We start from the raw sequence: 15,385 nt of genomic DNA, 5'->3' as shown, positions 1-15,385 counted from the left end.
AGCTGTAATTATTTAGTTTTAAGTTTACTATAACACAGAAGTTTTTCTTAAGTTGCTTTAAAGTACAAGAAAAGCTATCAAAGAAAAACTATTAAATTAACTATGCACTAATCCAATTTTAGCTCTCGCTCTCACCAAAATCTCAAGGAGGGAGAACTGGATTTAGCCTCTTTGAAGGACAGCAAGGCAGGAGCTGTTGCTCATCTGCAGAACTGCCTCATGCAGCAGAGAACAGACAACTTTTCCATCCAGCTTGGGACTGGCAAACTTCTCCACACATGCTCTGCCATTAGTGGGACAGAGCAGGCAGGAGGGATCCAGCACACACTGATTCCCTCCTAGGAAACACTTATATCCAAAGAGACCCCTCTCCCTTTTTCTATGGGTGCAAATTAAACCAAGGTGATCAAGGGATCCTCTGTCAGAGCCAGGATAAGAACAGGCAGGAGCCCACCTCAGCTCCTTGAGGTTCTCAGGCAACACCACTTCACTGGACTTGTTCTGTTCACTTACATGTGCCATCACAGCTGTCCACTACACAAGGATGTGGAAAAGTTCTAATGAACTTCACTCAGAAAATTTTCTGTTTTCCAGGATAATAATTATTTAAAAAAAGATCAGTAAAACACTACATTGGGATACCGCTGCTGGAGAAGTGAAAACAAGAACTCCAAAACCACACCCTAAGCAAAATCATGCTCTGCTGCTGCTTCTCCCCCTCAGTCATAAATTGTGGATTAGCTGGAAAATCACCTTCCCACTTGCTGGAGATCCAGCTTGAAAACCATTTTCATTCTGAAACAGAAAGAAAAACTGAGATTCTGAATGTCTGGACTAAGACTTCAAGAGCCTAGTTTAGCAAGGTCGAATGACATCTCATTTCAGCTGTCTCCAGGGTTTAGAAGCCACCCCAAGGTACCTGACAAGCAAGGCAGGCAAAGTGCCAGGGAGCTCACAGAGCCTGGGATTCTTAACTTCAAAGCAGCCAGCCCTGGCCATGTGCCACAAAAGCCAGGCTTACCCGAGAAGCAGGAATCCAGAAGCCTGAACTTTGAGCTTTTGATCACCCCTGGACATGGACAGGTGAGAGAGCACTGGGGAAAGCAGGGAGGACACACAAAGTGCATTTCCCATCTAAATTTTGTCGTGGCAATCACACAGCTGCACTTCCAGGAATGCTTCTTACTACCCAAACCCCAGTTTTCCAACAGCACATGAGAAAAAAAAGGCCTATTTTGCCCAGAAAGGTGACTTTTGGAAAAAAAGTAGAATTGAAATGTACAGCAAAATATCTTCCATTCCCTAGATCTTAACATAGAAAAAAATAGGGAGAAAATGCCATTTTTGTCTGAAGCTACACGCAAAAGCCATTTTGGAACTCCCAAGGCCAGGATGGATGGAGCTCTGAACAACGTGGTCTAGAGGAAGGTGCCCCTGGGCTTAGAACTATACGATTCAACCCAAACCATTCTCTGATGTTATGATTCTATTTTTGGGGCTAACTTGGGTAAATTAACCCTTTGCAGACACTCGTCCCTTCCGGGACAGCACGACCCTTGCAGGGGCTCTGCCCACAGCTGCCAGCAGCAATCCCAAACAAGTTTCCAATTCACCTCTAGGTTTTTCTAGGCTGAGAGTCAAAGTGTATAGGAAAGGTCTGAGCTAAAAGGCTTCAGAACCAGCAGCACCGAGAGCCCTGCCCACGCTCACTGTCCCAGCTCTACAGCCACAGCCACCGTGACAAGCAAAGCAGAAGTTGGGGCGCTGTGCGAGGAAAGGCTATTTTCGCCTTCCAAGGCGCCTTAACCCGTCTGACTTCGCTTCGAGAACCTCTCGAGGCGAGACTGGGGTCTAGGTAGGAAAGAGCCGAGCCCCAGAGGAGAGCGGAGCAGCGGGTTCAGCACAGCGGGTTCAGCACAGCAGCAGGCGGGCCCCCCCCGTGCCCAGGCCCGGCTCACTCACGGAACTTGGAGGTCGAGGCGCTGATGTTGATGGCGGCGATGGCCCCGGCCGCCCCCACCCTGCCGGCGGCAGCCCCCGGCTCGCAGCCCCGCAGCCCCGCTCCGTTGTGCTCGGGCCCCGCGGGGCGCGGCGGCCCGGCCGGCGGCAGCAGCCGCTCGCCGAGCAGGTGCCGCCCGTAACCGCCCGCGCCCCAGTTGTTGTGGTTCTGGTCGTCCATCATGGCCTCGCCGCCGCCTTCCTCTTCCATGCTCTCCTCCTCCATGGCGGGCGCCTGGCTGCGGGAGCGGGGCGGGATCAGCGCCCGCCGCCCATCGCCGCCGCCTCAGGCCCGGCGGGGCTCGGCGGGCTCGGCCCGGGCCCCAGCCCAGCTCCGGCCGCGCCGCGCGACACTTCGCGCCGGGCGGAAGGCGGCAGCCGCGCCAGGCGGCACCGCCGCGGGGCATGCTGGGGGATGTAGTCCTGCGGGGCGGAGCGACTGCCGGGGCGCGGAAAGAGGCGCGGCCGTTTCGGGCTCCGTCCCCGGCCGCGCGCGGGGTTCGCTCTTCACGGTTCCCCGAGGGCAGGGAAGGTTTGTCTGCAGCGGGGAGGCTCCGGCAGGGCCCGCGCTGAGAGCGGGCCCCGTGCCCACAGCGCCCCCTGGCGGGAGCGCGGCAGCCGTGAGGGGCCCGCTCAGGAAAAGGGACGGAACCCAGTCGGGATGTCGCTTGTCACAGCCTGTCCCCGCTCCTCGGCACCACCGCCACCCTGCGAGGTGTCCCTGCCCATGAGGGGCTTGGAAACAAACCATCCTTAAAGTCCCTTCGAGCCCAGCCTGTTTCTGTGAAGTGCCTGCACAGCGCTGCTCCCTTCCCTTCTCCTGTTAATGAAGGGAATAACCTGCACAAATAATGCATAATCCCGTTTGCAATAAACAATATAACAATTAAAAAGGTTTTTTTTATTATGCTCTTTGCCAAGAACTGTAGTTATAGGACAAGGAGTAATGGATACAAACTGAAAGAGGGGAAATTTAGGTCAGCTACTAGGAAGAAATTATTTATTGTGAGTGTGGTGAGACACTGGAACAGGTTGCCCGGTGAAGTCATGGATTCCCCATCCCTGACAGTGTCCAGGGACACTTTGGAAGATCCTTGAGCAGCCTGGTCTAGCAGATGTCCCTGTCCATGGCACTATGGTTGGGACTAGATGGTCCTTAAGGTCCCTCCCAACCCCTTCACATTCCATGGTCCTGTGATAATATTGCCTACTTGCCTTCAAGTACACTTACTTTAAGTTTTATTTTAATTTTCAGTTGGGCACTGTGATGGAAGAATGGAAATGAGCAGTGGATTTTTACTGAAAATAGATTCCCACTGTGTGGGGGTTTGATCTTGCTTGGCAAACAAAACAAAAACAAAGTGAAAAATGTAGATAAAATCAAAGGTGGGCCTTCTTTCCAAAATGTCTCATAAAAAGTGAAAAGCACACCATCTTTTTCCCAAGTAGAAACACCAGGTTCTATTTTAGCATGAAACAAAGTTGTTCTGTTTTATAAAAGCAGAAGATGCTGCTGATTTCACAGCAGTGTGGAACCAACTCAAGTTGCTTTGATAAAGGCAGGTGATGAAAACAGTTTGTCCCTATTGCATGGGGTGTACATTTTTGAACTAAGTACATTTAGTTCTTAGAACATTTTTGAGCTAAGAGTGTTTTCCTTAGATGTAAAATCACACCTTGAACATCAATGCTCTGTTCAAACCAGCAGACATTTTTCTCCATTTTCCATCTTGGTAAACCCCAACCAGTCACAATTTGGTCTCAGAGTCCACAAGCTGATTTGGCACATCATGCATAGATCTCAGATTACAGCTTCAGCAAATTCACAGACCTGCTCTGGCTGCTGGTTTGTTTCTATCCACACCTTTCCCACACCTGGAAAGAGAACAGACAGGACATTTCTGTTCACTCTGCTGCAACCTGTGTTTAGTAACTTGGATGTGCAGGGTGATGCAGGTATCAGTAGAGTCATTTATAATGGATGTTAAACTTGGAAAGCTAAAGCAGCAAACCATTTCCAGCTCAGCTAAGTGTTGATAACCACAACTCTGATAACCACACAGAAAAGTAAATGGAGTTTGCATATCTTCACTGCTTCGAGGAAGGCATGTTTGTGTTCTCAGCCCTCAGAGCAACTCCACTGTAGCCTCCCACTCATCTGCTCTTGCTGATCTCAGGAGTGGGGCTCTGATTGCTTGCCAGTGTTTGAAAACATCACGAGCTGAGGAGGAATCAGAAACTTACTCTTATCAGCAGAGTTTTATCTTTGTTTTGCTCATTTCAAAAGTGCTTATGCTAACATCTAAGAGCAGCGGACAAACACAGCATTTTTCAGTTGTAGAATTACTGCTTTTCATATTCGGTTCTAAAATGTCTTCTCTTTCATACTCTCTCACTGCCCGCACCTATTTCTGCAGCCATCTCTGTGATTTACTGAACAGCTGAGGGTTTAGTTTGGGTTGGTTTGATTTGGGTTGGTTTCATTTTGTTTGGGTTGGTTTGAGTTGGGTTGGGTTGGTTTGTGTTGGGTTGGGTTGGTTTGGGTTGGTTTGGTTTGGTTTGGTTTGGTTCGGTTTGGGTTGGTTTGGTTTGGTTTGGTTTGGTTTAGTTTGGTTTGGTTTGCTGGCTGGGGGTTTTTGCCACAATATTTAAAGGTACCTTGCCCTTCTAATTCCTTTTCACAACGTTCCATTCACTGTGACTACACTCACTGCACTTCCTTGTGGCAGGAATCCAGGAAAGCTTAGGAAATACTTCACTGCCTTGTGCAAGCCGGCAGCTCATCTTACCAACCAAACAAGAAGCCCTTTCTTGCCTCCCGTAAGGCAAAGAACAAGCTGCAACAGCCATCCATGGCTCTCACACTATTCCAAACACGCCTGCACGCTGATAAAGGCACTATCAAAGGGCTCATCACTGCAGCAGCACTTGTTTTTGCACAGAGACTTCTCTGCACCGCTTCCTTTTTTCCTCGTCAGCATGTGAAAATTTGACTCAGGCTTTAAATACTGCCTTGGCAAAGTTAGGGTTTTGAAATACCATAACTATAATTATTTTCACTGTTAGCTGAGAATACCACATAAAAATTCAGTTCTGACAAGACCTGAGGATCCTCACGTCTCTGTAACATCCCCAGAGACTTGAGGCTTGTCTCTATTGTAACGAGCTCGTCAGTAGACTGCAGCAATTTTGATGACAAAGTAACATGCAGATGTCACACTTTCATTTCAGTCTCCAGGATCTGCATGTAATTACCCAGACAAGTATCACAAGTGGTTTTTACATCTTCATCATATCTTTTTTCTCTTTCTTTTTTTTTTTTTTAATTTTTTTTTTTCTGGCTCACAGCTTCTGATAACCAGGTCACAGCCACAAGCTCTGCTGCAAATTTAAATTTCCTCACAGTACCTGTCCATGGAAAGTGTGAGGCATTAAAGAAATATTTTCTACACAGAACTTCACAGAAATGAGACTACAATGAAGCTTTTCCTTCCAGGTTCTCAGAACAGACTAGGACACTTGCTGGATGTTTCCTCTTGTGTTATTTTATGAACATTTGTATCAATCAGATAAGGGAATTTTGTTTTTCTCATTGATTTGTGTTTACAAAGCAGAATTATTAGGTAGCCCAGAAGAGCTGTTTCTGCATTCTGTGTCCCAGTTGGGTATATATAGGTAGCAGTTAAATGATATATGAGGCATGTTGGGAAAAGATGTGTGTGTTTTGGTTTATTTCCTGCTACTGGTAATAAACATTATGACATGGATACAATTCTTATTTCAAAAGACATTTCTTCCTGATTTCCCAAGCACCAATCCCACTGCAGTCAGTAGGAAAGCTTTCATTGATTTCAATGGGATTTCAATCAAGCCCTAACACAGAGTGTAAAATGCTTTTCAGATTTATAGCTCTGGTTCTAAAAGTCAAATTAAAAAAAAAGAAAATAATTCCAACCAGAAAGAAAAATTATCGCTAGGCAGAGCCTTAAATAGCAGTGTGTCAGGAGGAGCACACAACACAGCTCTTTCAATGCTTAATAAGACAGCCCCTTGCTGAGAGCTGGCAGAGAGCGGATAAACCTACAAGGAAGTTTAGGCGTCGTTATTTTTGAGACATATTTTGACAATTGATGATTTTCTCAGGCACAGGGGACTGAAAGTCCCATGGCAGACTGGCAATTTGTGGCATACCTCTTCAACAGCACAACTCCCACTTTGGGCAAGCTGATCAGTGTAAAGTTTTCCTAAAAATGGGATGGAGACACCATCCTTGGTGTTTCTTGCCTACATGTAATTTGTGAACACTGACTATATACAGTCTCTCATTTCATGATATCTCAGTTGGTCTCTGCCTAAGCAAGGAAAAAAATAGAAAAACACATTTTATGCAATAAGTCTTTGGGAAATAAAGATTGTTAACATGTTTGACCAGCACTATCAATTTCTGACCTCGATGGAAAGTGTCAGAGCACAAGCAGAAACCTGCCTGAAGAGGAATAATCCTTGCCATCTTCCACAGGCAGAAGGTCTATTGTGAACAAAGGAAATTCCAGCTAATCCCCATCAAGACAGCAGGAGTGTGCTCATGCCAGGTGCCAGCAGAGTGCCTTTGGTGGAGAAGAGAAGCACACAGTCAGGGAACAGCCAGGGAACAGCAGGGAACAGCAGGGTAGATGTGAGCTCTGATCAAAGCTGAACATGGGTACTCTGGGGATGTCTGTCCTTTCCCTGTGCTGTCCCACACAGCTGCTTTGCAGGGCAGAACATAAATACAGAGTCAAATCAGATCATATTCTCCTGAAATAAGCTAAAGGGACACTCCATGGTCTGCTTCTGGTACCCTGGGTGCAAAAACTCAGCTTAATAATTTGCACTTGGGCTACGTGGGATAGTTTTAAATAAGGCTCAAGTGTGTCTGCTTCTGTCCTTCAGCAAGGCTGTATTCCTACTTCTCAGCCTTACAAAGAGGATAGGACTCAGAGCTGTGTGAAAATGTTTAAAATGAAAATGTATATTCAAACCAGCTCTCCTCTCTCTGTCTGAATGCTCTCTCCAGCAAGATATTAAAAGAGCACAATGACTACAGGAGAATGTGCACTGAAATTTTTCCAGTTTCCCCACTAGTGGTCCCATTCCCTGCATCATCTGTGCCTGGTGTGAGGGCCCAGAGTACACTAATTTACCCTAATTAGCAAGACCAGCCTCTGTTAGATTCCCATAAAACCAGTGCCCTGTTTAAGCTCTGAGCTTAAGGTTCACTCCATACCTGCCCTATGCTGTGTATGCCCTGTCACCTTTCTCTGCCAAGTCCAGACATGTTCCTCCCTCATAAATTATTTAACAGGATTATCTCAAGGTCTCTGTCACCAAGTTCCTGCATATGAGAAGAGCTCAGTGTTTGGCCCATGGGAGCAGAGGACAGGAGAGCCCTTGCCCAGCCGTGTCCCCAGGGCACAGCCACCCTGAGCAGCTCTGGATGCTCTGTCACATCAGTCAGGCACATAAATCAGTGTCCTGAGCCCAGCCCTGAGGCCTGCAGGGTGGGAGGTGTGTGTACCCTGTGAAACAAGACTGTATTTTGCTCTTGCACCAAGACAAAGCACAATTCTTTTAGCGTAATTGCACTACAAGCACATTTGTGTTAATGCTTCTAACTACAGGCATGACCAGACTATTCTGTCCCATAAGTCAATATCAAAGGGTCTCACGTTAAATAATAAAATATATTGCCTGCTATTCATTAATGACCTTATTTTGGCTGTTTTCTGGGCCTTTGGTCAGCCAGCCTCATTTATCAATGAGGGCTGGTGAGGGGCTGGGAACACAAACCCTGAGAGGAACCCCTGAGGGAGCTGGGGGGGCTCAGCCTGGAGCAAAGGAGACTCAGGGCTGCCCCCATCACTCTCACAGCTCCTGAAAGGTGCCTGTGCTCAGCTGGGGCTGGGCTCTGTCTCCAGCAGCACTGACACAACCAGAGCACACAGCCTCAAGGGAAATAGGGGCTGGATATCAGGAAAAAGTTTTTTACAGAAAGGGTGATAAAGTTCTGGAATGGCTGCCCAGGGAAGTGGTGCAGTCCCCATCCCTGGGTGTGTTTAACAAAGCCTGGATGTGGCACTGGGGGCCAGGGTTGAGTTGAGGGGTTGGGGCTGGGTTGGACTCGATGATCTTGAAGGTCTCTTCCAACCCAGTGATTCTGTGAATTCTGTGAATCTGGATGACACTGGGCCAGTGCAAGCAACAGAAAGGACTCTGAAAATGTGCTCAGTGCTGTTTCCCAGCCTGGCATTAGCTGCCCACAGCTGGCACCACAGGAATGGGAAGGTCATCCAGCACATGGGTACATCCAGCAACAGGCAGCATTTGGAAATAAACACAAAAGCTTCAGCTTTATTAATGCAAAAGGAAGAAGCAAAACAGCATGTAAATTTTCTGCTGTTTCATCATGTTTTCTCATCTGACTTGCTCCATTATCTCCCAATAATCTTCTGCTGAGCCTCTGCCTCCACTCGGGTGTGCAATCTCTTGTAAGATCTCTAAAAGCGACCCATTTATCAAAAGCAAAAAGCAAACTCTAGACTTCCCAGTGTAGATTTTGTTTATTTTGTCATTAAGCATTTAATTTCTTTCTCAGAATGTATTCAGAGAGTATGTGAGAGTCTGTGAAAACTTTGGTTCCAGTAAAATAAGGTGCATTAGTGCGTGCATTAAGTCATTAAGTGACATTTTCAGAGAATCTCACAAAGTTTTTGAGCTTTAATCTTAAACTCATGTTTTCCTTTCCAGTTTTTTTCGCTGAGAATGCAAATATAAGGATGTGTTGGGTAAAAAAGCATGAGAACTGTGGTCATTTGAAAAAAAAAGAAAAGTATTTTGATATTATCTGATATCAATAGGATTCTCTTAGTAGTCAGGAACCTTTTTTTAAAGGGATGTTATCAACATATTTATGTATGAAGCTTAGGAAATATTTGTGACTTTTTCATTATAAGGGTGAATAGAGTGAAAACTTTCCTTCCTCCTAGACTTCAGGCAGGTAAGTATAAAAGTAGAAATATGCCTGTAACTGAGAGCTATCTATGCAACAAAACATTCTGGTCTGATGTCTCCTCAATGAAAATAAAAACCTGAGCTTGGACAGCTCTCACCCTGCAGAGCCAGCTGTAACTGGCCTAGAGGTGGAGCCAGTCATCTGCAGGGCTCAACACTGAGCAGCAGACGCTTTCTGAGCAATAACACGGGAAAACAGAAATAGTAATAATGTAAGTCAGGGATTTGCTTCAGTAATGGCTCTGTGGGTGTGATACATCCTCACCAATAGTGAGCAGCAGATTACTGGAAGGTTTAGGATATAGCTGTGATAGCCACAATGGAATTTCTCAGGGGAAAATGTGGGAAGGGATCCTGGGGGGGGAGAAAGAATCTCTGCACAAATGAAAACCATACATAAAGGAGAAGAGAACAAGCAGCACCTTCCTCACAGAACAATGTTTTGCTGTCCTACCAAGCAGAGCCCTGCTGCTGATTACTGTCTTGCACAATCTTTAGGTGTCAAGCAGCAATTCTCTTGCTATTTCAAGAACAGGCCTTTCTAGGACTGTTTAATCAGATAGCAGGGAAGCTTTCTTCATCACATCTTTCACTGGCTTTCACATCTAAGGCACTCTGGAAAATAATTTGCACAGCACTTATCTGGGCTGGCATAAGCTACCATTGTGCAGCAACAAAAGAGTGGGTGCCCAGTCTTTGTTTTTTATCAGATACTGGGTATCGACTTCCTCATTATTTGTATTTTCTCAGGAAATGGAAAAAGAGCATCCATAGTTCCTCCTTCTGGAAGATAATGCATGAATTCATCATGCCTTCAGTTTTAAACCTGACTGTTTTATTTCCAGGGCTGTAAGAGAGGAGATACTGGTCCATTAAAACTTTTTTCCGTGTAAGTTGTCACGGTGGGGAAGACTTTAAAGAGAATTTTTTTTTTAATTGTTTTAAAGCAGTTTTTTTGTCTGCTTTCAATTTAATACTCTCAAAGGAAGGTTCACCCATGTATTCTGTGGGACCTGATGCTGATTCCCTCTTTCCATTCTGCATTGCCCAGATTTGACACCTGCTCTGGTTCAATCCAAAATCTCTGCTGACCAAACTAATGCCCCCTCTGTAAAACTCTTCAGGGTGAAAGGAATTACACAAATGCAAGAGGTTTTAGAGACAAGGTTAAACACAGAAATAAAAAATGCAAGGGATTTTCATGCGTTGTTATTCAAGGATCAAAGGCAGACAAATGCCAGCCTCTAGCCCTCATGATTACTGCTCTTCGTAGCACAGCAAGTGGCCTTATCTTAATCAACTTCTCTATCAGCGCTTCAGCCTCATCCTCTTCAGCCTGCCCAGAGCTCTGGCATCATCCACCACCCACAATCTTGTCTTGTCTGGCTTCTTTGCTCAGTACTCTCTAATTTTCTTCCTACTTCTTCAGTTATTTCTCCCCTTCAGCCTCTCCTCCGCCACCCATGTTGTGTTTGTGTCCCTGCCTTAACTTTCTCTCCTCCCTTCCTTCCTGGCAGCAGTACAACCTCAGCACATCAAAAACCTCGAAGACATCTTTAACTCTCCCCCTGGACTCACAGCCTTATCTCCATCCCTCCTCTTCCTCGGGCACAGTCCCATCACCCCAGCTGGCTGCTGCCCTGGCCTGGCCCTTCTTGAGAAGTGCTTCAGGAGACATTTTGGCATCCACCCTCTCTCCATGCCCCAAAGGTGCAGCTCTCCCGATCTTTCCTCTCTTACAGTGCCCTATTTTTTTTCCCCTTCCCCTAAAATACATGGTTATGTTCCCCTCTTATCCATCAAACCTAAACCATCTCAGACCCCTCTTGGGTTTCTGGACCCTCTTCTCCATTGTATCACACAGAAGCTTCACTTTCAAGGTTCTTTATGATGCAGTTCTTGTCTTTCATTAAGTGTCAGGAAACCAACTCCGTCCTCTAATCCATTCAGGATAAAAGCCCTTATCTCCCACTTGTTAAAACACTCACTTAGGCACCTTTGTGCTTTTTCCCAGGCAGCCTTAAGTATCTGTGAAACTATCCTCATTATCCTCCTAATTCTCCCGTGGCATTACGTCAATAGCATCCCTAAGTGTTCGGCTGTGGGTTTGCTGCAGCCCCGTGACTCAGAGCGGCTCATGTGTCCTTCTGCCTCCCTCCCTGTCTGTATCCATTCATTAATTGTCTGATAGTGAGGTCTGGGAAGGACAGACATCTCCTTTCTCTTCCACTGTGAGGTCCTGATCCTTGACCAGCTGCTGGATTACACCAGTAAGGGAATTAATCAATTCACAGCCTTTTCCCATCAAAATTATGCTTCAATTTTTTTTTTTTTTTTATTTCTAGTAGCAGATTTGTCCCAAATTCACCACAGACTGGAGGAATTTAGATGCAAATGACACATATATCACTACGTAATAACAGAAAGCAATGAACTAGCAAGATCATAGATGAGCATTATTGAAAACTAATTCTGACTTCACGCCAGAATGAAAAATAAAAATAAATGTGGAGTTCCTGGCAGCATATCAGCAGAAAAGCTAAGAAAAGGCAGAAGCATTCCTAGGAGGTTTTTTCTTTGTGTCATGCTTTAAATTCTCACCTTTTCTTCTATCAACTATTTGAAGAAGTGGTAGAATTTATCAGGAAATAAGAATACAAGAAGAGGGCTTCTAAAGGAGTCTGGGACTAAAGCACCTTTTAATTGCCATCTTCTGATGTTACAAATAAATATCTACTCCAATCCTGTTTTTTTGGTTTTTCCACGGTAATAAGTAGCATTTTCAGATTCTGCCTCAGGTCAATCAGTTTCTCTGCTCTTGCCACACCCTCTTGCAAGCTGCTCCTTCTCTTCTTCAAGCCTGATTCACCAGGACAGATTTTATCTCTAAATCAAAGACCTATCCACTTGGCTTCATCCATGTCTCCTTGAAGTGAAAGCAGAATTCAAAGAAAATACTCTTTTATATTCATGTGGTCAGAACCGTTCTGTTTCGCTGTTAGACAACAATTTCTAAGCCATAAATCTTTACCAGGAGAACTTTTGCTGGCAGAATTATAGTGGCAGCAGAGCCAGCATAGCATTCCTAATTCCAAACACCACCAGTTTGACATATGCTTAAGTCTAGAACAGAGGGACTAAGCTTTTAAATAGCTTAATTCATTGCTGCAATTTCTTTAATAAATATCAGCTGAAAATGTCACGCAGGATCAAAACCGTCGCGGAGGTGCTGCAAAACAACACAGTGAATGGAAAGCAATGCAGGAGGAAATAGAAACAAAATCAGCTTTGTTTACAGTAAATAAAAGGGAGGCGGAACAATAATATCACTTCTTTTTATGTGTGTTCATTAGTGTGGCTTAAGGCATGTGGAAATTTCACTGCAAAACTCACTGCTGCAGTGCATAATTAATGAAAGCAGAGAAGGGGCTACTCCACTGTTACAGAAAAAGTCTCAGCTGAATCTAAGAACCTTTCATAGACTTTTCCTTCATGCATTCTCTGATGAGGTACAATGAGAATTAACACATTATAGGTGAACATTTATCTGCTGCTTTGTAGAAGAAGTTTACGTCTATGTAAAAAAAATAAAACAAAGAAAATAAAACCCACAAAACCTAAATAAATAAATCACTGTAGAGGAACTAACAGAATCAGACAAAGCAAATTAAATGCTTAGAAATCTTAAATAACTAGCTTAAATAAAAGAGGTTGCAAATAGCCTGTCATATGTGTTACTTTCACAGACAGAAATTACTTTAAGTTCTCTTTAAAGGTTTCTTCTGTAAGTGAAACAGGTAAAGAAAAGCCCATATGACAAAAATAAGGGGAATTAGGTCAGCTTCTGAAATGCAGCACATCTCCAGCTCATACAATTCCAAAATCATTTAAAGTGATTGTTTTCAAGTCAATCTTCTATCACCCACCTTGCTTTTTGCCAGAGGCCAGAAATAGCACCTCATAATTTATCTTCTGTGTCAATCTTTGCAGCAGCTACCCCCTTCTGAGCCACTGAACTCAGTTTGCTGCATCTGCTTTCAATATACACACTGGAACCACATTTTCTCTCTTGCATTCACCTGTCAGATGTGGTTTAGGAGAACAGGCTTCAGATCCTGCTAAGAAATGCTACATCCACAAGCCTCAGAGCTCAGAATTCAGTGTTTGTGAACTCTTGAAAAGCTTAGGAACTTCAACTCATTGCAATGAACTAAAGCTGCTAACTTGTGGGCTGGATGCCAGAGACAAATTGGCTGGTGATTTTTAAATTTATAAAACTGGAAGCTGCCTTGGACTCAAACATTCAAAATTGCCACCTAAATAAATGCTGAAAGCTTCTGTGTTCTTTTCCCAAACACTTTGCATTGTGAGCAGTCTGGGACACTCACCCCAGATAAGTCAGGAGCTCCTGGAGCTTTTCTTGGTTCACAGGTCAGGCTGTGAAGCCCCTCCACGTGCTGGCTCTGTGGAGATCAGGCTCAGCCATGACAAGCCCTTTTCCCTCTCCACCTTGCCCTTGGTGCTCTGCTTTGACCAGAAGTAAAACTTGGCTGCACAGATAAAAGCAAAGGCACTTTGGGCAGCTCTGGGCAGTCAGGAGAGGGATGTGCCACAGCTTGTGTTTGCCTTTCAGCACATCCTTCCTTTCAGGAAAGCTGGTTACAGGGTCCCAGTGTGCCCAGGCTGCTGTGCACAAGCTCTTCCTTCTCTGCAACTTGCCAGAAAGTCTCTCTGGCTCTCCACATTGCCCTGATGGAATTCAGCCTGATCCAGCAGGAGCAGGGTAGAAGGGACCACAACACTCAGGCCATTTATCATCTGTTGCAGGAGTCTGTTGGAAACACATGCCCAGTCCCAGGGCCCTGCTGTACCAAGCACCAGAGAGGAGAGCAATCTGGCAGCTCTGCTCTGCACAAATCTCTGCTCTGCACAATTTACTGAGCAGATGTTGGGCAGAATAGGAAGAACAATCCAGACAGCAGGAGGAGTCTCCTGAAGCTGAACCTCACCGTGCCAGTTTATTTGTGTGTTTCCACACCCTCACTGCTCTGAAAACAGAGATTCACAATTCCTCTATGAGTGAGCACAGCAAGACTCAAGTAAATCGCAAATAGTATGTGGCAGTTCAAGTCCCTTTGTGTTGGTGTCTGCTTCTTCATCTTTAAAAAGCAGAAGCAGCAGCCATTCTGAGCTGGAATGCAACCAGCTTTGTGTTGAAAAGGGAAGAATTCCCTTTAAGAGGTCAATATTCAACCTCAGCTTTGTTCACTGAATAGCAAGAATTATGTTTGAAAGGTATGTCCCTTTGAGCAGCTCCTGAATAGGAAAAAACTATAGGAGACTGCACATTTTTACAAAGAGAGGATGTGCTCTTCCCCATTTACTGATCCAATGCTCAAAGAGCTCAGAAAACACCTCCTGCAGGTGCCAGGCTTTGAGAACAAAACAAAACAAAAAGAGAAAAATGGATATTCTGGTAACTATGGAGAGCCAAAATAAACCCAATGCTTTTCTAGGTCACTGAAAGCAGGCAGAACACAGAAAGTGTTTTCTATTGCCACTCCACTCTCCCCTGTGCTCCCCACAAACATAAATAGTTCTGTGATTCATTGCAAAGCTGTTCTTCCCTTGCTGAATTTGAAAGAGACTATAATTGCTTTTTCCACACACCAGTAACGATGACAGGGACCAAGATGCCTTTTTGACATGAAATGGTATGTCATTCATTAAAATTACTAATGCCTGAGTGGGAAGTTTTCAGCAGAAGTGTCATCTTCTCAGAACATGCATTGAAAGGAAATCAGACAAACAGAAGTTTTCTCCTCTTACTTTTGCACAACACATCAACCTAGTTTGCAACTTAACAAAACCTTGTCTGCATGTTCTCATAGGAGCTGTGGGTTTGTTAAAACACCAGCCCAAAGCTGATGTTAAAAAATTAATTCTCTGTTATTCAAAGTGTGGCCAAATCTGTTCCTAGTGAAATTTTCATCTTTTATAGTTCTTTGCTGTGGTGGAATTCACAGGGGGCCCAGGATGAGAGAGGAGATGGGAATCTTGACTCCATATTTCAGAAGGCTGATTTATTATTTTATGATATATATTATATTAAAACTATGCTAAAAGAATAGAAGAAAGGATTCCATCAGAATGCTTGAAAGGAAAGGAATGGAATGATAACAAAAGCTTGTGACTCTTAGAGAGTCTGAGACAGCTTGACTGTGATTGGCCATTAATTAGAAACAGCTAACATGGGCCAATCACAGATGCACCTGTTGCATTCCACAGCAGCAGATAATTATTGTTTTTCTTTTCCTCTGAGGCTTCTCAGCTCCTC

The 15,385-nt window shown here is 44.7% G+C and overlaps 1 protein-coding gene across 2 annotated transcripts in view; it reads right to left on the bottom strand.

Moving 5' to 3' along the window:
• Positions 1-2,340, bottom strand: part of CACUL1 (CDK2 associated cullin domain 1) — a 40,321-nt gene extending 37,981 nt beyond the window's left edge. For both annotated transcript variants that reach the window (XM_064717050.1, XM_064717051.1), the window contains exon 1: positions 1,963-2,340. In XM_064717050.1, the coding sequence (XP_064573120.1) occupies positions 1,963-2,224 (262 nt within the window). In that variant the 5' untranslated portion in view covers positions 2,225-2,340. The remainder of the gene's footprint in view (positions 1-1,962) is intronic.
• Positions 2,341-15,385: the final 13,045 nt, after the last annotated feature.

Source organism: Zonotrichia leucophrys, chromosome 6 (assembly GCF_028769735.1).
Source record: "Zonotrichia leucophrys gambelii isolate GWCS_2022_RI chromosome 6, RI_Zleu_2.0, whole genome shotgun sequence".
Lineage (NCBI taxonomy): Eukaryota > Metazoa > Chordata > Aves > Passeriformes > Passerellidae > Zonotrichia > Zonotrichia leucophrys.
This window is presented reverse-complemented; position numbering and strand designations above follow the sequence as displayed.